Genomic DNA, 22,477 nt, shown 5'->3' with positions numbered 1-22,477 from the left:
CATCGCGCAAAGTCGCTCTGGAAGTCATGTTGCCCCTGTGTGAACTGGCACTTAATAGTACATGCAGGTACATTGAAGTTTTACTGCATGATTAGGAACCCATAAGTAAGCAAATAAGTGTGTGATATCTCCTATATACACGTTACCTTAATGGTAAAGTAGAACCAAAGCTGTATTGGCTGTACATCTCCTATGGATCACAGGAGTGTTTTTTATGCACCCGTTTTCTGCCGACAGTAGGCCTGCTGTCGGCTGACGTCACGGTGCCAGTTCTTATGGTCGGGATACACCCAGATGCCTGGACCAGTGGCTGGCTCAGCCTCTCAGCAAGCTGCTGAGAGGCTGAGCCAGCTGCTACCTCCCCATCCACAGCCTGACACTCCAGTGAGCCCTGGAGGGGCACAGCAGAGAGCTAGTGACTGACCGTCACCAACTCTCTGCAGGCTAAAGACCAAGAGCTATGCAATGTTTGATATCTCAGTTCTCGGTCTTAGAGGCAGCAGAGGGGACAGATGCAACATTGAACAGATGCTGCATCCACCTAGGTGTGTATACATTTTTTGGGGGTTAGTGAATCCAATACTTCCCTTTTAATGAAGTTTGTCTTTCTAGATTGATGTAAAGTAAGAAAACATGTATTCTGGAAACATAACTAATATCCTATTTTTTCAGGTATCACCTGTATTTACTCTAGTGGAATGTGTTTAGGCCAGTTGTGGTCAACTTACTATGGATAGGAGTCCTCAACTGTGGCTACTGACATCACCAAGAGATTGCACTTAAAGCCCAACTCCAGGAAACTTGAAAATCATTCATTGCAGTGGGACTGGACCACAAATACAAGTGTTAGTTGCTCATTTAGTCTAGGGGAGAGGAGAAACATATTTACTTACCTGATCCCATACAGGACATTGGCTCAATAGAGCATAGGGGAGAAGACGCTGCAAGGACAGGTCTAGCAGTGCAGACAATTGGAGGATGAGGTAAGTAAATGTTCTCTAACCAAATCCTTGAGATCTGAGGATCCATGCAAATTAGCAGCAGAAAAAATGCCAGAACCTCTGGCAGAAAAAAATGCTAATGGTAGCTCATATTACACAAGAGTTTAGGGGAGATTTGGGGCATTTCTTTTACAAGTAATTTTTTTTCCAAAACATTTCCCTCTGCTCATTTTCAATGTACACTTAAAAACACAAATGTTCCTAAACTCAGCATTTAGGAGCATTTAGTAGTGTTTACAAGCATTGAGCTTTTTTTTCTGCCTGAAAGCTCCTCTCAAAAACAAAATCCACAAGGTTTTTTTTTCTGCCTCTAAATGCGCTAAACGTCCTAATGTGCATGAACACATATGATAACATTGAGCTGATTCTACAGGCAGGAGAAAAAAAAATGCAAACCTCCTGTACAGGCAGTGTTTTCAAGCCCAGTGCACATGGACCCTAAAAGAGCAATAAACAGTTGCAGTGTGGGTGCAGCCCCACTGCATGGGATAATTATCAAGCTTCTCTGAATTTGAGTTCAATATACGGTATATGCAAAAGGCTGTTAGAGATTGGGAACATCATTCAACAAATGGTCATAAATTATGAATGCATTACAGAATTATAGACGGGGCACATGTTGCAGGAGCCAGTCCGAGCATTGGGATGTTACCTGGGAATGCTAGAGGTTATTAGCTTTAGAAAAAAACATTGCTAACTGCGGGAGTTCAAGGGCTACACAACACGTACTAAAAGGCCACAGATTGCGCAGCATGGGTTTAGCCTATAGCTGTATCTCAGATGTTGTATCACCAAGAACCTATCTTCTTAAAGCGGAGTTCCAAGTACAATCCACAATAATTTTTTTTTTTTTAACATTCATAAGCGTTTTACATTTAAATACGGTTAAATTTGTCCCCCGATGTCCAGTTTAATCTGTTATAAAAAGTTTGATGATTGTGTTTGGGTCATTTTCATTTTGCTTGTGGGCATGTGAAGCCCACAAGCATCCAGTTTCTGGGACATGGTGCTGCTGCTGGACCAGCATGCAACGCTCGTTCTCCCCCCATTCTCGCGCATCCCCAGTAATGTGCCGTAGCGGCACTGTAAAGTATACAGGTTGCCATAACAATGGGCGGCATCATCGGAAGTGCCCGTCCCATTGTTATGGCAACCTAGACCTCGGCGCTGCCCAACTGACTCCTGGGAAATGATGACACACATCTCCCAGGAGCAGTAGCGATCAGAGGCGCAGAGGGAAGTGACGTCAGGAACCGAGGTGATAAAGGAGGCAGATTCCGAGAGACTGCATAGCAACAGCCATTTACATGTGAGTAAAAAAAAAAAAATCCAAATGTTTTTTTTTTCATTTATTTCATGCACATTAATGGCATATTTTTTTTAAGGTGGAACTCCACTTTAAGACCCAAACAGGCTTAAAGTGTTTGTAAAGTCTAATAAAAAAATATAACAAACATAATGGGCCAGATTCTCGTAGATCGTCGTATCCGATTTACGTTACGCCTCCACAACTTAGACGGGCAAGTGCTGTATTTTCAAAGCACTTGCTCCGTAAGTTGCGGTGGCGTAGCGTAAATAGGCCGGCGTAAGCCTGCCTAATTCAAATTTGGAACAGGGGGGTGTGTGTTATGTAAAATAACCATGACCCAATGTGATTGACGTTTTTCACGAATGGCACATGCGCCGTCCGTGGACATATCCCAGTGTGCATTGCTCCAAATACGCCGCAAAGACGTATTGGTTTTGACGTGAACGTAAATTACGTCCAGCCCCATTCACGGACGATTTAGGCAAACGACGTAAAATATTCAAAATTCGACGCGGGAACAATGTCTATACTTAACATTGGTACGCCACATGTACGCCACCATATAGCAGGGGCAACTTTACGACGGGAAAAGCCTAACGTAAACAGCGTATCTGTACTGCGTCGGCCGGGCGTACGTTTGTGAATTCGCGTATCTAGCTGATTTACATATTTCTAGGCGTAAATCAGCGTACACGCCCCTAGCGGCCAGCGTAAATATGCAGTTACGATCCGACGGCGTAAGAGACTTACGCCGGTCGGATCTAATATAAATCTATGCGTAACTGGTTCTAAGAATCAGGCGCATAGATACGACTGCCCAGACTCAGAGATACGACGGCGTATCTGGAGATACGCCGTCGTGAATCTGGGCCATTATAGTTACCTCCTCTATGCAGTTTGTCTTGCTGTTCCTGGCCCCCTAACTCCTAGCCAGCAACTTCCTATGGGGGCAATGGAGCCGTCTGTTATATGGGTACTGACCAAACACCTTGGGATGGAGCATCCCATCATCCCCCCACCATCGACTAATAGTACTTCTAATCAGTGTCCACCTGAGTTATAGGAGGAGTCCTTTTAGTTCTCCCATAAAGAGGAGTATATTTATCCCATAGTTGATAAGTGAGATCTTTCATTATATGAGTAGTGTAGGGCCCATTGAAAAATTGTAATGCATAGAATGTATAAAGATAAAAAACCTTCTGCCTTTACAACCCCTTCAAACTAGAAGGTGGAAAGAACCGTGTAATCTAGTGATTTTAATAGGGATTTTGAGTCACATAAGAAGTACGCATATTCTTCTATCTCTCAGCACATGTGGGTATTTGGAGTGCACACATCCTGTTTTTGTAATCTCCATTTTATTACCAACCTTTATCTGGCTTGAATTAATGAAAACTGGCTTTGAATTTGGCTGCCTTTTTAAAAACGTTTTAAATGTGTTACTATAATGTATAGCTAACCAACGTGCTTCTGACAATGTTAGAAGAATTGGCTTTTACTGACACCCGTTACTGAAGTCCGATGGGGCATACACACGGTCGGACTTTCCGATGGAAAAAGTCAGTTAGACTTTTTCCATCAGAAATTCCGATTGTGTGTACGGGGCTTTAAAGATAAACAATTTACCACTGGCAGAGGTGCTTACAATGCTCTGCTTTTTTTAAATTAATGTAAAACCAAAATAAAAAAAAATGGTTGCTGTAACTGCTTGTGTAACTGAAGTATGAGCTAGAGTTCGGCTTCAATTTTAAAATCAGCCCAGATTAACAATGTTGCTATCTGCCGTGCCCCTGTGATCTTTCATACAGAGTGGAGGCATGCTAATGCAGGAGGTGTGTTATTGGTCAGATCGTCAGGTGAACACAGATGGAAAAACCTTAAAAAAAAAAGAAAACAAATGCAGCCAACATATCTAAAGATTTGCAATTTGCAATATATTACACTTTTTTATTATGATCTTAATTCCACTTTTACTATCCATGAAAGTTAAAGACTCAATTGTCATAAAGGATTATTAGAAATAACTGTAAATGGTTACACAGAAAGGTTACTGAAGTTTGCCTCAATTAGTAATTTAAGTGCACGGACTTGTGAAATGACACAAGAATACAGGAACACAGGAATACTTACTTGGGGGCAGCTGTGGACTGGAATGCATTGTTTCTTGCGACACTCCGTCTTGCCTTTCACACAAGAACAGATGGTGCAGTTGACAGAGGACCACATCTCTCCATCCTGCAGAAAAGCCAAAAAACAAAAACGCAGCCATCAGCTGTGGCTTTCAACAGCAAATGATCCCGGTCATGTATCAAACTACAGGAGAAAAATAATCATTTCATCCCCAGTGGGCTTGTATCAGTGTATAAAATAAATTATGGGTTATGAAAAAAACATCTTTAAAAGTTTTGCCTGAAGAAAAACAATAGTGATGTGTTCTTAAACACGTCTAGCACAGAACAATGTATACCAGACCCAAGTCTGGTTTATAGCAAGCTGAATGGGCAAAGTAAAAGGTTTGCTTTAATCCCTCTTCCCCAGCAGTATACATCTTTCCTTCGTTCCCCCCACTGCTCAATGCAGCTTCATTGTATGGAGGACTACGTGACAGCACAGGGCTAATCAGCACTGTCATAAGGGAGGTCCATAGTCCTATGAGCTAGTCCAGTGACTTTTAGCTCACACAGGGAATTGCTTTTACTCATAGGCTGAACAGATCAAAGGGAAGGAAAATAAAGTAAGTTAACACATCTGTGAAGGTCTGCATTAAAGCTGACCTGTTGCTTTGCTCTTCATAGACAAAGCACACATTCACTTTAAGAAAAATATTGGCAATCACTTTGTATCTACCATTTTCTGTGAAAATTAAACAAAGGGACTTGAATCCCAGGTACACAAAGTCTACTCTTATCTGTAATTTCCATAAATACTTATGCCAGGTATATACCAGAGCGGCACTTGAGTTTTCAGTCCTCTGTACCAGCTGAACGGAGAGGGGGGGGGTGTATGGCAGGTGTCAAACACCTAAGTAAATGGAATAGCAAGCACTATTCAATTTAGCTCAATATACCATTTAGGTTTAGTCTTCTTCTGGACAATAGATGCATGTACTAAATGCCCCTTTTTGATAGACTTGTATGTGTTTTGTATACTTCTAAGCTTTTCTAACCCAATTTTGACTTTGAACAGGCCTACAGTGACACCATGCAGCATTACCAACATGGCATGGTATTGACATTAGGCTTGCACCAAGCTTTCATAAGGAAAATAAAAATTCACATGCATGTGTTACATGCTCAAGAGTGAGATAGGATATGGAACTGTAATTTAGGCTGGGTTCACACTATTTTTGACTGAATTTCAACCTGAAATGGACCAAAAGACGAGCAGGGCTGCTGTGCAAATTCGCAGCAGAGATATGTGAATTGGCTCCATAGAGAGCAGGTCAAAATCTCCTGCTATTGCAAATTCGATGTGGGGAATCCGCATCCAATTTGCAATAGTGTGAACCCAGCCTCACATAGAGAGCCTGCACATAGAGAAAAGATGAGAGCTGATATTTCTGATTTGTTTTTAAACATATAGGCTTTAGAACCATCATGCTAATTTTAGTGTCAATATCTAGTATGTCCCTAAACTAGAACAAGCATACAAGATGGAGGTTCGGACTTTACTAGCCACGTGCCTTTTTTCGGGTCATTCTCTTATTATGTATTAGCAGCCCCAGCTCCCATATTTCTAATCTCACATACAAACACGGTTTTATTAAATTAAGATATTTTCTAATGATCACAGTTTAATATAATAGAGTGTTACAGTTAGGTAAATGCAAGCCATTATTTACACTGGACCTAAACTCAGCTAATAAAGATTTATTATCTATAGGAAATATCTAGAAACTCTCCATGCATTAAGCAGTCTAGCTGTATGCCTTCAGTGTAAGATCATCTTAGGTGCCGTTGCACCTGACTGCTAGTCTCGCATGATTTGGAATGATTGTTTGTGATGTTATTGCTGTGCAATATTCTCCTTGCTGGAGGAAACGCGGAACCTAAATACCTGTAGTGCAAGGATCTCCCTACTTCTGCTTTATTCATTCTGGTGATCTGTGTTTACTGAAATTCTCCTTTTATGGTTTTGAAATTCACAAAATTTATGACCTTGCCATTTCCAATGCAAGTAGTTTCAGAATGAATATTTGTGCAAGGTCCTTTATCACATGTGCCCCTCCCCGTCAGGATAATATTTTCTATGTAACTTGTATGCCTTGGCTTTTCAGCAGCCAGGCAAAAACATTTTTAAGGTGAGCTCAGAATTCTCAGTGTCCATATTTCTCTCATGACATATTTTATTTAAGGAATTATTTAATTGTTTAACTGTGTTTACCCTGAATATTTTGTTTCCTGACTTGCAGATCTTTACTTCTTCAGCAGGCACATAGGAGACACACTCATCACAGCATTGCTCTTGTCCATTTTTGCATGTTCCAGCCGGAGAACACTTCCTTTTACACACTACAGTTGAGTCCTAGAGAAACCACAATTTAACAAAAAACTTAATAATTAAGGACACATAATTTGAAGAATTGTTTCTTTTAGGTAGTTGCCTTCTAGAATATTACACAGATTAACATCCTTTCAGGAATTATAATTCAATTTAATTAATAGGCACCCCACTCTAAAAACAAAGTGTCAGAGTTTTTGGGCACATTGGAGTTGATTTTCTAAGAGCAAAAAGGCTCTTGTAGTTTCATGAATGAAGCTATGCTGACTTCTATCATCCAATCATTTGGAAGGAATAACATCATTTTTTTTCCATGCACATAATTGGCTATTCTTGCAAAGTTCATTTTCAACACATCCAATTAGCTAAGAAAAAAAGTGAACAGCCTATAAGTATGTAAAAAGTGCAAATTGCACATATTTGGACATATTTTAAAAAAATGGTATCTTAATTTTATCACAGGTTGAGTTGGACAATTTTCAGGTTTAGTGTTATACAATTTTAGCTCAGTTGCATGTACCACTCTACTCCTTGAATCCCTGTCATGATATTGAATGCATCCTTTCCATGTCCCTTTAAATTTAGTTTTTTATGGTTTACGCAATAATGGGCCTCATACTTAAAAAATAGAGGGAAGTAACACTAAAAGAGTGAGAAACAACCTTGGTTTTAATATTTTCCTGTGTGTAACACATCACATTGCCTCTTCTTTTGTTTTTTGTGAAGTATTCCCATTCTATATCCCATGAGGATGTCAAACACATGTTCTTATATGAAAACGTGTATGATTTTAGGTCAGTTTTCATTATGTTGTTTTATTCTAAAAACTGTATATGTACTGCTTTTTTATATATTTTTTTACTATATGTACTGTAAACAATCTTTGTTTTACAATTGAACATTTATTACATGAAAAATAATTCCCAGAGCATTGTGGGTTTGCTAATGAGACAGCACAGAATAAGAAACCTGCAATAATGCATCACTTTGAAAGAAACTTTATATTGATCCCTCCAATAAGAAATGTGTATACTGATTAGTAATGCACTTGTGTATATAAACTTCAGTCTGAGCTATTGAGTTCTGCAAAAAACAGATATTTTTATCAGAGAAGCAGAGTTTGCAAAAGTCTGCAAAGAAATTTAAGCAAAATGGACTAGCCTGCTGCATAATTCCTGTCGAACCAAGCGTTTTCGGACACTTTTCATTCTGTGTGTATCCATCCTAAGACTTTGGGGGCTTGTTGGTAGGAGGAATGCTTATTTTGAGGATTACTATACTTAAAGTACTAAAAGTTATTCTGTAAAGTTCCCAAATGTCAACCTGAGCCCCTACTCTGCTCCATAAGATGGACTACAGATCACATCATTTCAAAACGTTACTTTTAATTAACTAACCTAAGCTAAAAGCATCCTTCTCATGAGTCAATCAATTCACAGCTATGGTTTTGCAGTGGTGTAAGAGGTCATGTTGCAGAGTTTAAATCTAAAACAGATGGAAAAACAATAGACCTCATTGTATAGTATTAGTGCTAAAGTCTATAGGCCAATGAGTAAAATGTGATTTGTGGTGCACCATGGCTGGGGTAGCAGATATAGAAGGGTGGTGCATGTTTTATTATTGTATGAGATAGACTTACTCCCGTGGAAGTTGTATGTGAGAGTGGTTTGTAAAAAAGCAGCCAAGGGCATGCTATGTTTTATAACGAAAATTCTGAGAGTGTCTCAGAGCAGAGAGGGAGGAAGGATAGGGTATGAGACAGTCCTGTAATAATGCATTCACTGTGTGTGTAATTGTATTTAGTAAAAATAGGCAGAGCAGTTAAGGATAAAGTTAAGTTAAGCTTGTTAAAATCTGGAAAAGAACATAGAGCTCCACCCAATGGCTGGAAATTGTAAATAGGAAATATTTAACGTTGACCCAACTAAAAAAAAATATATAGACATATAGTATTTTCCATTGTTTATTTTTAGTCATGAAATAATAAAGAAAACATAGAATAGAATCCTGAGAACATAAAAAAACTTTTCCTTAAAATGTCCCCTTTTGAAAAAACAGACACGTTTTCCACAGCCGTAATGTTTTTAAGATGACAATGTGCCAGTATTCATTCCCTAAAAAGCTAGCTTTCTGACTGACATAGTGCCATTTAATTTGGTCCACATTCGACCAAATCATAAAATATAAGTACACAATAAAATCACAGTTATAATCATGAATTAAACACTGTAATCAGATGTTACTCACAGGTTCAGTGTGTTACTAGCCTTTTGTATATCTGGATAAGTGACAGATGTGAGAAAGGGATCCACAGGGAAAGCTCATATATGGTTGCAGGTGCTTTACTTACCCTGCAGGTGCACGTTGTACAGCTGTCATACATAAAACTGGAATGGTTGTCGTAGACATCACTTCGAAACAGGCAGCTGCCAGAAGGCAGGTCAAACACTTTTCTTTGGCCTAAAATAAGTTTTAAAAATCGTTTTAAAAATACAGTGCAAGCAAAAAATATTCTCTAATAAAATCCAGTCCAAAACATTAGCAATGTGGTTTAAAAAGCCACATAAAAGGCAAGCAATTTAGTCATTATTATTTCTGCTATAAGACCTTTTTTTTTTTTTCAGCACAGCCACATTAATATCAGCACCGTGCTATACTTTAAAGGAAACCTATAAGCACTAAAAATATTCTATTACTTGCTTTAAAAGGTGCAGATCACACGGCTGCCATCCTGACTTGCATTACAGCCATGGAATGATCAAAAGGAGAGTTTAGCAATGACATCCTTCAGATTTTATGTAAAGTAAACAGCAAATGCAGCTTTATATGCTGCTGTTCTAGTAGCTGCATTGCTTTTCTTCAGTCTAATGTGTTGGGTCATTGATAGTGAATATCTGACAACTAGGAAGATTTCACTCTTTCACTATGCAAGCTCATTGTTCCCTGGAAATGTTTCATACGATGCTGTAGTTTACTCTATGTTTAGGAATTTTAAAAAGACTTTGCCACACAAAAATCCTAAAAATACATATGTACCGTGGTCCTCCCGCTGCTCCCACTGACCTCCACATCACAACAGGACACAGTAGTGATGTGAAGTTCAGCAGGAGGACTTTGGGGAAAAATCGAAGCAGTGTTCAGCAGCAGAGGTGAAAGGAAAGGTAAATATTTTCTTTTATTTATAGGCTAATTTGTAAATTTCTTCACTTATGTTTTTAAGTCTCTTTAAAGCAAACCCCTTGACTTTTGTCTTTATACGCTGTCTAAAGTGCTGTTCAGTAGGCATCTTCCTGTTGCCCACTTTCATAACTTCTTTCCAAAGTGCCCCCAGAAGCTTAGTTGTCAAGATGCTCTATAAATAATTTTGCAACCAGAGCCTACGTGCCAACTGTCCCAAACTATGGGCTAGGGAGGCCACCTATCCCTATTTTTTGGTCAGTTGGAAGGGCAGGCCTTACAGTGATCGTGTAGGTTATGGTTACGGTTTTCATTATAGAGCACCCTAAGATTTAGGGCTCCCATGGTGTTGTCCAAGAAAACAAATTACATTTCCAAAACGGTAATGCTTCAAGGAATAACTTTATCTATTAGGATCTACATAATGTTTTTATGTTCATTCTTTTTTATTAAAGGAAGTAATATGCAATACGGATATAAAGGCAGCATACAAAGCATCACACCATGGTAAAGTACATCCAGATAAGTCTGAGACTTATTACAGGGGAGACATACAAGAAATAAAATACAAATATCACAACATTCGCAGTATGTGAAATGTTCTTTATCATAAATCTGAGGATATAGCATAGAGACCAAAGGCAACCATCCCACCAAGATCTGCCACCATAAAATAGCTTGATAAAGGACCCTAGCCCTGAAGGATTATATGTGATCCCAAATTAATTATGCAATGTGTACAGAAACGGAGGAAAGAATAAGAAGAGACAAAAAGGGAAAAAAACAGACAGAAGAGCTTAGAGCAGTAACAGGTTAATGTGTATCAGAGTCGTCCACCCAGCCCTGAGAAAGCACTCTCAAAGCGGAGTTCCACACAGAAGTGGAACCTCCACTTTAAGCATTCATCACTCCCTTACATGCCACATTTGGCATGTAATTTTTTTTGGGGGGGGAGTGGGGACTTCGGTAGGAGTGGGACCTCCTCTCCCACTTCCTCCTTCCGCCCAGGGACTGCCTAGGTGACTCCTTCTCTCGCCTTAGGCGGCCCCTACCTTTAGGCGATCTCCTGGGACACGTGACAGGTCCCAGGAGATCACCTGTCCACTCATAGAGCAAAAATCCTATTACGAAATCCTTGGATCCTTGTGGTGAGTAAGCCAGGTATATTTCTGCTAAATGAGTGGGGACTAGATACATTTTGTGATAACTTTCAGATTTTCTTCAAAGGATCTACATAAAGTTTGTTTTGAGCTACTTGCTTTACTTTTTTAGAACTGTCCAGTCTATACAGGTTTGGGCACTGTTCACATGCCACAGCTTCGTATCTTACACCCACCTTTAGCCTCAAATTGTGACATGGTTAGACGCAATTGAGTTGATTTACTAAAACGTTGAACTGAAGAGTGTAAAATCTGATGCAGCGCTGCAGTGGAATCAATCAGCTTCCATTTTTTGTGGAAAAAACTAAAGTTAGATTGGCTGCCATGCACAGCTGCACCATATTTTGCACTCTCCAGTTTTAGCAAATAAACCCCAATTTCTGTTATTCTGCATTGTACTGATTCCTAGGCAACATGATAAAGAAACTGTTTTTTTTTCTTTGTATGTAATGGGATTGCTTGTAATGGGTAGAGGCTACCAGTGGGTGTCAGTTGGTCATGGTTTTTAACTTGCAAAACTGCAAGTTATCCTGTATACAAGAACTAAAAAAAAAATGAAGCATTATGTGCATAACTGAATTCCACAGTTTACCTGAAGTGCTAGATCAAGAGAAGACCACCAACAAAATCAACCAAAACAAATAAACCAAACAATTAAAAAACAACGCCACAAAGAAATCAAAAATAGTGTTAAACAAGAAAGTAAAAGCTTGTACACAGCTTTGATATAAATCCGGAGCCCCTGTTTCCAAACAAACCAAATCTTAACTGCAACTATTAAACCATATCCATAAATCACAAGAATCATTACAGATGTGCATGAGAGAATGCCATAATTCAATGCCATTTAGACTGTGAAGTTCAAAGAACTGTTTTCTGTTGAATGAAAAAATAAATAACATCAAACGCACTGTGCAACGGATTTAAAGGTGTTGATTTACTAAAACAGTAGATAATATTTATTAGGCAAAATTAATATTCTCTAATACTCAATCATGTAGAATTAAAGAAAGGGATTTAGCCCTTCACATATTTGGATTTCTGAAAAACAAACCCCAAAGTTTTGTTTTTTTAGTCACTCACCAGCTAAGAAAACAGGTCTCATTGCAATACTCGCCTCCTCTCCAGTGCTATCTTCCTTAGATTCAGGGGTATTTATTTACTAAAGCCAAATACATTATTAAAAGTGTATGTAAACCCAACAATTCATACTTGTGATATGTTCCTGCTGTACCATGTACAGTATGTATGAAAAAGTATCCTGTTCTCTTTGTATTACTTCCTTTGTGTGAAATCCCTGGTGTCCCTGCCAGTCCCTCTTCTTTTCTATTAAATACTGACCACACAAGACGTATGAGCAAAGCGTAGTCAACTCTCTAGCTTTGCTGGGAACTCAGCCTGCTTTCCTCAAATGATCAGATTTGTCCTGACACACTCCCCCAGCACAGCCTTTCACTGGAAAGATCAGTGTGCCGCAGCTTCTCCTCCCCCAGCTCTTATGCAGCTGAAAACAGAAGCAATGGGATCACTTTTAAAAAAGGGGGGAAAATTAATGTATATATATTTATACTTTTCATTTGCAGGTTGTGAGCTTCCCCCCTGGAGGTGCATTTTCGTGACATTCTACACTCAAAAAACTGCACTGATGTTTTTCAGATAGTGAAATTCTCTGTTTCATTGGGTACTGCCCAGCACTGGAGAAAAGACAAACAAGAAAAAAAAAGTAAAGCACTGGGGGTTGGCACTGTACTTTTCGCTGCACTCCACAGTAAAACTTATGCCGCGTACACACAACCATTTTTCGGGTTATAAAAAATTACATTTTTAATGGTCTAAAAAAAACAAAGTTTTTTTTAACCCGATCGTTAAAACGGCCTTGCCTACACACGATCGTGAAAAAAAATGCTCTAGCAAAGCGCGGTGACGTACAACACGTACGACGGCACTATAAAGGGGAAGTTCCATTCGGATGGCGCCACCCTTTGGGCTGCTAAAAGACTATTCACGCTTTTCAGTCTGTTAGAAAAAATTAGAGCATGTTCAAAAATTTTATTGGCCATTTTTTACATCATGAAAAATAATGACATAAAAAAAAACTTTATTTTTTACAACCCCTGTTTTTTTTTTTTTTTTTCACTTACAGCTTTCACAGTTTTTTAAAGACCTACCAAACCATACATTATATGAATGAATAAGAAAGCATATGACGGACCAGTAGAGTAAAAAGAAGATGCTACAGATTTTTTAGGTCCCATGATGTTTGTGCAAATGTTTATTAAAATTATATTTTCCCTAAAAATACACTATCATAACTATTAGTAGACAAAAACACAACAAAAATATACAAAAAAGCTAAAACGGTATTGTTAATAAATATATATATATATATATATATATATATATATATATATATATATATATATATATATTACGAAATAGTGTTCCTATACCCAAAATACAGTGTTATCAAATCCCAGTAATAACAAAAAATGTATTCTAACAATTTAGAGGTTATCTTTTTTACTTACAGCTTTCAGAGTTTTTGGGGAATCAATGCTGCTGGAGGTGGGGGGATGGTGTTCCAGGTCAGATTGCCATGGGGGGGGGGTACAGAGATAGTTGGATCCCCTTGGGCTCCCCTGCAGTAGTAGCTGAAGGCCGGAGGAGGTGGAGGGAAGCTGGCAGCAGTGCTGCAGGGAAGGGGTAATGGAGGATCGTGGGGGGTTACAGGGTGGTTTCAAAAATGCTGGCTTTGAGTTCTATACTGTATCAGTATGGTTTATGGAAAACAATATTGATCTATCATGTACTACAATCAATAATATTCTGAAACAGACTGCTAATATAATAATACGGTGAGCCTGCATTTAAGTGTATGTAAAACCTGCAAATAAATATATATTGCAGCTTTTAATTGTGGTAGCTGCTTTAGGCTTTTATTCTTTTAGTTCCACCATGTGAACCTGTTCTAGGGTGACAACGCTCCAGCCTTGTCACCCTGGGATGCTCTCCTGATATGGACTACAGACATCTCCCCCTCTTCCCTTCTTCATGAGATAAGGGTGATATGATCTGAAGCCCACATGGAGAACTGGGACAATTTCTAAATAATAATGCTGCGTACACACAACCGTTTTTCATGAAAATGCTATTTTTTTAACTGGTTGTGAAAAACTGTCTTGATGAGAAAAATGGCTATTAAAAATTTAGAACCTGCTATATTTTTTCTCATTCGAAGTTTTTCTCATCGTGAAAAATGGTCGTGTGTACGCTTTAACAACGGGGGAAAAAAACGTGCATGCTTAGAAGCAAGTTATGAGACACCCAAAGGGTGGCGCCATTCGAATGGAACATCCCCCTTATAGTGACGTCGTACGTATTGTACGTCACCGCGCTTTTCTCAAGCATTTTTTATTAAGATTGTGTGTATGCAAGGCAGGCTTGAGAGGAATCACGTCGAGACATGAAAAACGGTCGTGTGTATGCGGCATAACAGTGTAGCACAGGCAGGGAGACCCGAACATGATCAGCTCAGTAGATTTCTGTCATGATTAATAATTCATACAGTATATGTATTTACACTTTTTCTAATGGATATGAAAAAAAAATTCAACCATATATTTAAATGTCAAAATGGAGAAAACAAGGGAAGTTTGTCATTAGGATTCCATTTACTTTAAAGAACATAACAAACTGCACTGTAAAATATGTGTGATTGGAATAAAGTAACATTAAAATAAACATTTGTTAAACTCATATGAGTCAGTTTATATTTGACCATTAACGGTCCACTAAGTTTAGGGATACTATTCATTTGACAGATACAGTATACATGATTCATTATTTCAAAACAGTGTTTCAAAATTAAAACAAAGAAACACTGGTCCATAAAATGTTGGTGCCCCTTATTTTTTATCTTTAAAAGAATTCTAAAACTTTACAGAATGCAAATACGAGTCCATTTCACTATACAGTATTTGTATTTCTCAACAGCTTGTAAATTACAAGACAAACACAAGGATAGGAAAGAAATGTTCATAAAACACACACAGAGTATTTACAAGGATCAGATCTCATATAGATTATTTATTCTTATCAGTAAGTCTGTTTGACATTGACTTGTAGGCAGTAATCTTCAGTGATGTTAGTATCAATGTTTGTTATTCAGGTCTGTGATACAGTTTATTAATGGCATGTCATATTACTACAATATAAGTTAATTAGTAGCACTATATCAGGCCAATGTGATTATGTGATATTTATTTTTCGGAATCGTTGTGTGAAGCTTTTATGTAAATAAACTTTCTAAAAGACAAGTTGTAAATTGACCATGAATAAGCAACGATGCCATATATGGTCCTTAAAGAGTGACACAGTCCATAAAGTTTTCTTACAAAGTACCCCTATAAAATGATATACCTAGTGAAATATGTTGCACAGCAGGTATACTGTCATTCAGAGCTAAAATCAACATTTCTGTTCAATTCCCTTTGCTGTTTAAAGCTGAAATCTGGGGAGCAATTAATAGGGTAAGTAAAACGGCTTTTTTAATGGTAAGATAGGCAAAAACAAGGATTTAACTCTTGAGCCCACTGCAAGGTTCGTTTTTTTTTTATTTCCCTGGAGTTAAGCTTTAACAAAAATGTTTAAAAATAATATTATAATAATATATCTATGTAGTTAAAACATGTATACAGTATAAAGGTAGTGGTGGGATTTTTGTACAATATAACATTTCCCGTTAATGTATGATGATAACTCAGAGATGAAGAAACAACTTAAATTACATATAATACAAAATACACTGACCACGGGAATTAAATGCTGAGTGAAGGGAAGATAAATCAAAGTCTTGCAAATAATTAGATCCATATATGGCCAAAAAATGTTCTATTGCTATATAGACTGAAGGCAAACTCAGGAATTGTGCCTGACACCTTTAAATGTTCTTTATCTTCTTAGTGGTTGCAACAAATCTGACTGCCCCAGTAGCAATTTCACATTAACGCCGACCGTACGCAAATATGCAGCCTCACTGCACTGTGCTTTTTTCCATGGGGCTGCATATTTGCATATCTCCCTTTGTGCTTGGAGACCCACCGAAAGGGCCCTGGGCCCCGTTCTAACGATTGGGACCAGGAACATCCAATTCTGGATTACTTGATCGCTGTGAGAGGCTCTAATTGGCTATCACAGTGATCATGGAAAAAATCAAGAGATGGTGTTGCGTTCCAATAGCATAGAATAGTGTAAGTGGTAAAATGTATAAATAACCAAATAGTATAATTGATAAATGAAAAATATTGCATATTTTCACATTAATTTATCAATTATACTATTTATTTAAACATTTTACCACTTAAACCATTCTATGCTATTGGAACGCAACACCATCTCTTGATTTTTTCCATGTCTCACTGTGGGTAGTGGTTGGCCCATACGGTAGTTGCCGCACCTTTATCCTCTGCACACATAGTTTCCACTGTAGCGCAGGAATAACTACTTTACCCATCTCTTTATCACAGTGATCAGTCACTGTAAAGCCTGCCCCGTGTCTTCTGTCTCTGTAAATAGACAAGACAGATATGTTGTATCTATCTCTGTCCTTGCAGAGATAGAAAAAAAAGGGAGTGTTTAAAAAAAATAAAAAAATAATAATAATAATAATTAAAAAAAAGGTTTGATCTAGGTCAGCCCCAGGGTTAGTGTTTGGGCAGGATTTTTTTTTTTAAATTAGTATCGGTGTTAGTATCGGTGTGTTTTAGGTACAATAATAAAAAAAAAGCAAAATCCACACAATTTTTTCTGGGCTGCACTACGGGTGCAAACAAAAACTAAAATACACATAGGTGGTATTGGAGCAGGAGAATTTATTTTGAGTTGTTCTTTGGTAGTAGCAAGAAATATAAAGTAAAATTTAAAAAAAAAAGTTTTTTTTATTACTATTTTTGGCCAGTTTTCCCTAAATAATATTAATTAAAAAAATGAGATATCCGTAACTATTTACCACCAAATGAAAGCCCAAAACAAGGTATAATCCACCTGGATGCACAAAGTAGTTGTGATGATATGTACGGTTTTACCAACATATGTCAAAGTTGCAAAATTGGGCTTAGGCATTAAGATTTGTTTTACCCTTATTGTACACACTATCGTAATTTCCGATGAAAAAAGTCAGACAGAATTATTTCATCGGATATTCCAACCGTGTGTGGGCCCCATCGGACATTTTTTTTCTGAGTTTAGAAATAGAAAAAAAAAAAATTTTTCAATCGTCTGTGTGGAACTCCGACGGAGAAAAAAACATGCATGCTCAGAATCAAGTCGCGCATGCTTGAAAGCATTGAACTTAATTTTCTCGACTCGTCGTAGTGTTTTACATCACCTCGTTTTGGACAGTCGGAATTTGGTCTGACAGTGTGTATGCAAGACAACATTGAACAGAATTCCGACGGAAAATTCCATTCGATTTTAACCCATCGGAAATTCCGATCGTGTGTACAGGGCATAAGGCGCAAAGGGGTTAATGACATTGCTCAAGGTCTTTCATATTAGGCATTTCTGTTAGCTATCTTATTATAAAATATGCTTAAGACTGACACTTTCAGTTACAGCGATATCAGTTACCCAAAAAAACTCCTGTTTAACTTGACAATCTGAGTTAATTTTTAAGGGGTCGCAAAGTAAAGCATTACAGCAGTGATATGTGTAACACCCCCTCTGGCTGCTATGGTAGGCTTTAGGTGGGCAGTTGGGAGCTGTAAAAATATGGACCAATTGCCTGTTTTTACTGCTCTTTTGCTGCCCATGTGAAAGAGGTCTTAACCAATTGATTACAAGCCTATAAATCCCTATTATTACCAGGCCATTTTTTAATTTTCAGGAAGTTTTCTGATAATTATTTTGTTAAAAGACAATGCACAAATTAGATAGTGTTTTCTTTTTGTGGTATTAAAAACTATCATTAAAAGGAAAGAAAAAAAAGTGAAGAAAAAAAAATGTCCCTTATTTTCTGTCAAAATAAAATGCCATATAATATACAGGGTCACTATTATAGGTTTCTAGGAGATACACATTTTATATACTGTATTTATTGGCGTATAACACTAACTTTTTAACCCTGAAAATAAGGGTAAACTGCCTGCGTGTTATACGCAGGGGGCTGTGTAAAGCTTTTTTCCTGACACTTCCCTCTTAAAGTTAGGGTGCGTGTTATACGCCTGTGTGTTATATGCCGATAAATACGGTACATGTTCGTAATAGTATATATGTTATTATGTGTATGAGATCTAAATGTTTTCTTATTTTTCCGTTTGTTTTTTTACAAATGATGTCTAGGTTTTTCTTGTGGTGTATCATTTTTGGAACTTTTCTTTTTTCTAAATATAATAAAAAAGAATTTAAACAAAAAAAAGACAGAATTGTATGAAAACCTCGGAAATAACCCTTTTTTGGAAAATAGGCACCCCAAGGAGATCTCATTATTTTACCCAAATTCTGTAGAAATAAAGAAACATGCTGGTACTGAAAGGAACAAACACAGAGCTTGAGAATGGTGCACTAGTTATTATAACATACAAGCCATACACAGAGAAAGAAAGGAAAAGTGAAGGGTTAACGTACTAGTCACATACAGTGGCAGGACGGAGATTAAGGGGTTACAGTTTAGATGTTCTGAATAAGGGAGATGAAAGACTTAATTTATAGGTTACATGGAGACAACATGGAGCTAGTATGTGTAGCGGAGGGGGAGGGGCATGAAAGGGTGAATAAAAATGACCCCTGTGTCAGCGAAACAGAAGAAACTAATCTGCATCTGCAGATCCATTCATTCTGTCCCTATTCATAAATACTTGATTTCTCTTCATCCCATGTTGTAAGTGGAAGGGGAGGGATCGCCACTGTAAACAGTACCATATGATCATTGTGATGACCAGTGACAGTGATCACACGGTACCCTGCCCCTTGGATTGGAATGGTAAAGCGTCTCTGTGTACTGAGCTATCTAATGGCAGCTCAGAACAAAGCATTTTCTGGGTGGATCGACTGCCCATTGAATATTTAGGTATTGCCGCTTATATAAAACACTGGGTAAATAATAGGCCACCAATCTACCATTGATGGACGTACAAAGGTGGAAAAGATTCATCCAAAGTACTGACACCATCGCACTAAGGAAATGCTGAGACCAAGATCTGCCTCTGTACTTAAAAAAATCCAAATGGCATCACTTAAAAGTACATTCTGACGCAAAGCAATGTGGGAGGAAGAGGGCTTGTCTGTTGAAAGATGTCAGCATGTGCGTGTGAGTAATGCCTAGATCTCTGTGAAACATTTCAGCTTTTTAATCACTTGGGTTTTGCTTTATTCAACGCCTTAGCCATTTGTCTTTTAATAAAGGTAGAAAAATGGTTAATGTCAAGCTACACTTAAAGCTAAGAAAGTACTGGAGGTCCAGTGGGGCAGTCGCAGTCTGAACAGCATAATGTAAAAGAGAACAATTGTGTCAATCCAACTGGCTGTATATAACAGAACCCTGAGGCAGCAAAACATGCCTAGATTCAGGCATAAAACAAAGCCATGTGCCTGTTTGGCCTGGTTCGATGGGCATCATGTGTAAACAAAACAAAAAAACAGGAAAATGCAGGCAACAAAATGCAGGTGTTCCTAAACCCAATTAATCAGTAAATATCTCTTCAGATGTACTTCCACTCTCCCCCTTATCTGTGTTTATACATGAGAGTTATCATATATTAAATAAATTTGTGGGGCCCAACATGAACCTTTAATTCCATGCAGGCATAAAAAAATATATAAAATATGTTCACTCACCTATACATTTTGGGCAACACTGTCCAGTAGGAACATGACTGAGATGCTGGGGGCATGACAGAATAGGGCAGACCTCCTTTATGCATTGTGTCCTGCCTCCCTAAAGGAAAATAGGTGAGGTTAGAAAAAATAAATATTGTACGCCTAACTGGTTGTCTAACCTAGTAACGAAACGTTAGCTGAAAAAAACTCTAACAACATGGCTACCCTCCCGTAAACATACAAAGAAATGATATTTCTCCATTTTACATGATAAGCTATAAAACCAAATCCAATCTGCTTTTAGTTATCTGTATCCAAACAACCTGGTGGCCTCTGCCAGTAACTATTATATATATTATTATTACATAAACATTACCCTGAAATTTCCACAGAAATTTTATTACTGGGGATTACAGTCTTGGAGTCACAGTCAACATATTGTCATATGTTAGGGTTTTTAATGTTGTAGCAACATATAAATCCTATGTTGATTAAGCAACGTGAGAATATATTACCGCAGTGTTTAAGGCAATTAAAGAAAATGAAGTCAAATATTTGGAAATTCAATTCATAGGTTCATATTGGCTTTAAAATATAGATGATTACTATGCAAAATAATTTCATCCCCTTTTTAATAACAGCTTTAATATTAATATGTGTTAGCACACTACATCACTTGTGTTGTACACAAATGTTTCTTTTGAGCATAATTCCAACTACAGGATGAATGAAAGCCTTTGGTATTACATGAAGGGTGTACTTAACTATAGGGGGCTTATGGCAAGCAGCGTGCAAGCCTCTGTAAACACTGAATGGGTGGTAACACATTGAGGGACATGTATCAAGCAAATTAGCAACAAGATCAGGCAAAAATCAGGCTGCCTATTAGTTAGGAAAGTTTATGCAAAAGGTTTTATGTTTAGTTGCAACTGCTGCACCTGCAATCCTGGGCAGAATATTAAGACAATTTTTCACAGATATAAAAGAGAATTAGCACTAGAGATTTTCATTTAAAATAGAAAAAAAAATCACTCAATACACATACACAGGTAAGGCCTTGTTCACACAGGGCATCCATAACCATACCCCTTCATGGAGCAGTGGCTGTGTCCATGAAGCAACTGTATCCCAACTGACAGCAATGGGACTGCCTGTACGGGGATGCATGGAACACCTGTGCGTCCTTGTGTGGGTAAACATGGCCTTCCATGGGGGTACAGTTATGTATGGCCCATGTGAATTTTAGCCTAAGAATTGGTCAGGGATAAGTTTTATTTTGTTGAAGTGCTACATCAAAGAAGCTCTTGGAGGAATTTATAAATGAATCTGCCCAACTATAACAATCCCTACACTGGCTTCCAATTGCCCAGCAAATTAAACTCAAAATACTAACAACATACAAAACCATTTACAACTCCCCCCCATGCTACATCACCAATCTTGTCTCCAAATATCACCCAAACTGTCCTCTCCACTCCTCTCAAGACCTCCTGCTTTCAAGGTCCTATATCTCCTCCTCTCATGCTTGTCTCACGGATTTTCCAGAGCCTCTCCAATCTTCTGAAACTCTCTACCTCAATATGTCCCTATCTCCTACTCTGGCTGATTTTAGGTGATCCCTGAAAACTCATATCTTCAGGAAAGCCTATCACATCTCCAAATAATCTTTTATCACTTCCATTAACTCATCCGCCACAGCTACAACCTTTTGTACCACTTGCCCCACCCTATTATATTGTAATCTCTTATAAGCAGGGCCCTCTTAACCCTCTTGTATTTTATTGTATTGTAACTGTCCTGTCTCTCTTTTATATTGTAAAACGCTGCATTAACTGTTGACACAATATACACTGCTCAAAAAAATGTAAGAAACACTTTGAAAACGTATCAGATCTCAACGGGCAAAAATCTCATGCTGGATATCTATACTGATATGGACTGGGTAATGTGTTAGGAATGAAAGTATGGCACATCATTTAATGGAAATTAAAAGTATACACCTACAGAGGGCTGCATTCAAAGACACCCCGAAAATCAAAGTGAAAAAATTATGCAGCAAGCTAGTCCATTTTGCTGAAATTTCATTGCAACAACTCAAAATGGTCCTCAGTAGTTTGTATGGCCCCAAGTGCTTGTATGCATGCCTGACAACATCAGGGCATGTTCCTAATGAGATGACAGATGGTGTCCTGGGGTATTTCCTCCCAGATCTGGACCAGAGCATCACTGAGCTCCTGAACAGACTGAGGTGCAACCTGGTGGCACCGGATGGACCAAAACATAATGTCCCAGAGGTGTTCTTTTGGATTTAGGTCAGGTGAGCGTGGGGGCCATTCAATGGTATCAATTTCTTCATCCTCCAGGAACTGGCTGCATGCTCTCGCCACATTAGGCCAGGCATTGTCATGCACCAGGAGGAACCCAGGACCCACTGCACCAGCGTAGGGTCTGACAATGGGTCCAAGGATTTCATCCCGATACCTAATGGCAGTCAGGGTGCCATTGTGTAGCCTGTA

General features: G+C 38.2%; 1 protein-coding gene across 2 annotated transcripts in view; it reads right to left on the bottom strand.

The window, feature by feature from the left end:
• Positions 1 to 22,477, bottom strand: part of BMPER (BMP binding endothelial regulator) — a 287,717-nt gene that overhangs the window by 93,401 nt on the left and 171,839 nt on the right. For both annotated transcript variants that reach the window (XM_040353187.1, XM_040353185.1), the window contains exons 7-10: positions 19,980 to 20,079; positions 9,161 to 9,270; positions 6,694 to 6,834; positions 4,441 to 4,545 (exon numbers count right to left, since the gene is read on the bottom strand). In XM_040353187.1, the coding sequence (XP_040209121.1) occupies positions 4,441 to 4,545; positions 6,694 to 6,834; positions 9,161 to 9,270; positions 19,980 to 20,079 (456 nt within the window). The remainder of the gene's footprint in view (positions 1 to 4,440; positions 4,546 to 6,693; positions 6,835 to 9,160; positions 9,271 to 19,979; positions 20,080 to 22,477) is intronic.

The sequence above is a fragment of the Rana temporaria genome, chromosome 5 (genome assembly GCF_905171775.1).
Source record: "Rana temporaria chromosome 5, aRanTem1.1, whole genome shotgun sequence".
Classification (NCBI taxonomy): domain Eukaryota; kingdom Metazoa; phylum Chordata; class Amphibia; order Anura; family Ranidae; genus Rana; species Rana temporaria.
The sequence above is the reverse complement of the archived record's forward strand: the minus strand, read 5'-3'. Positions and strand labels throughout refer to the sequence as shown.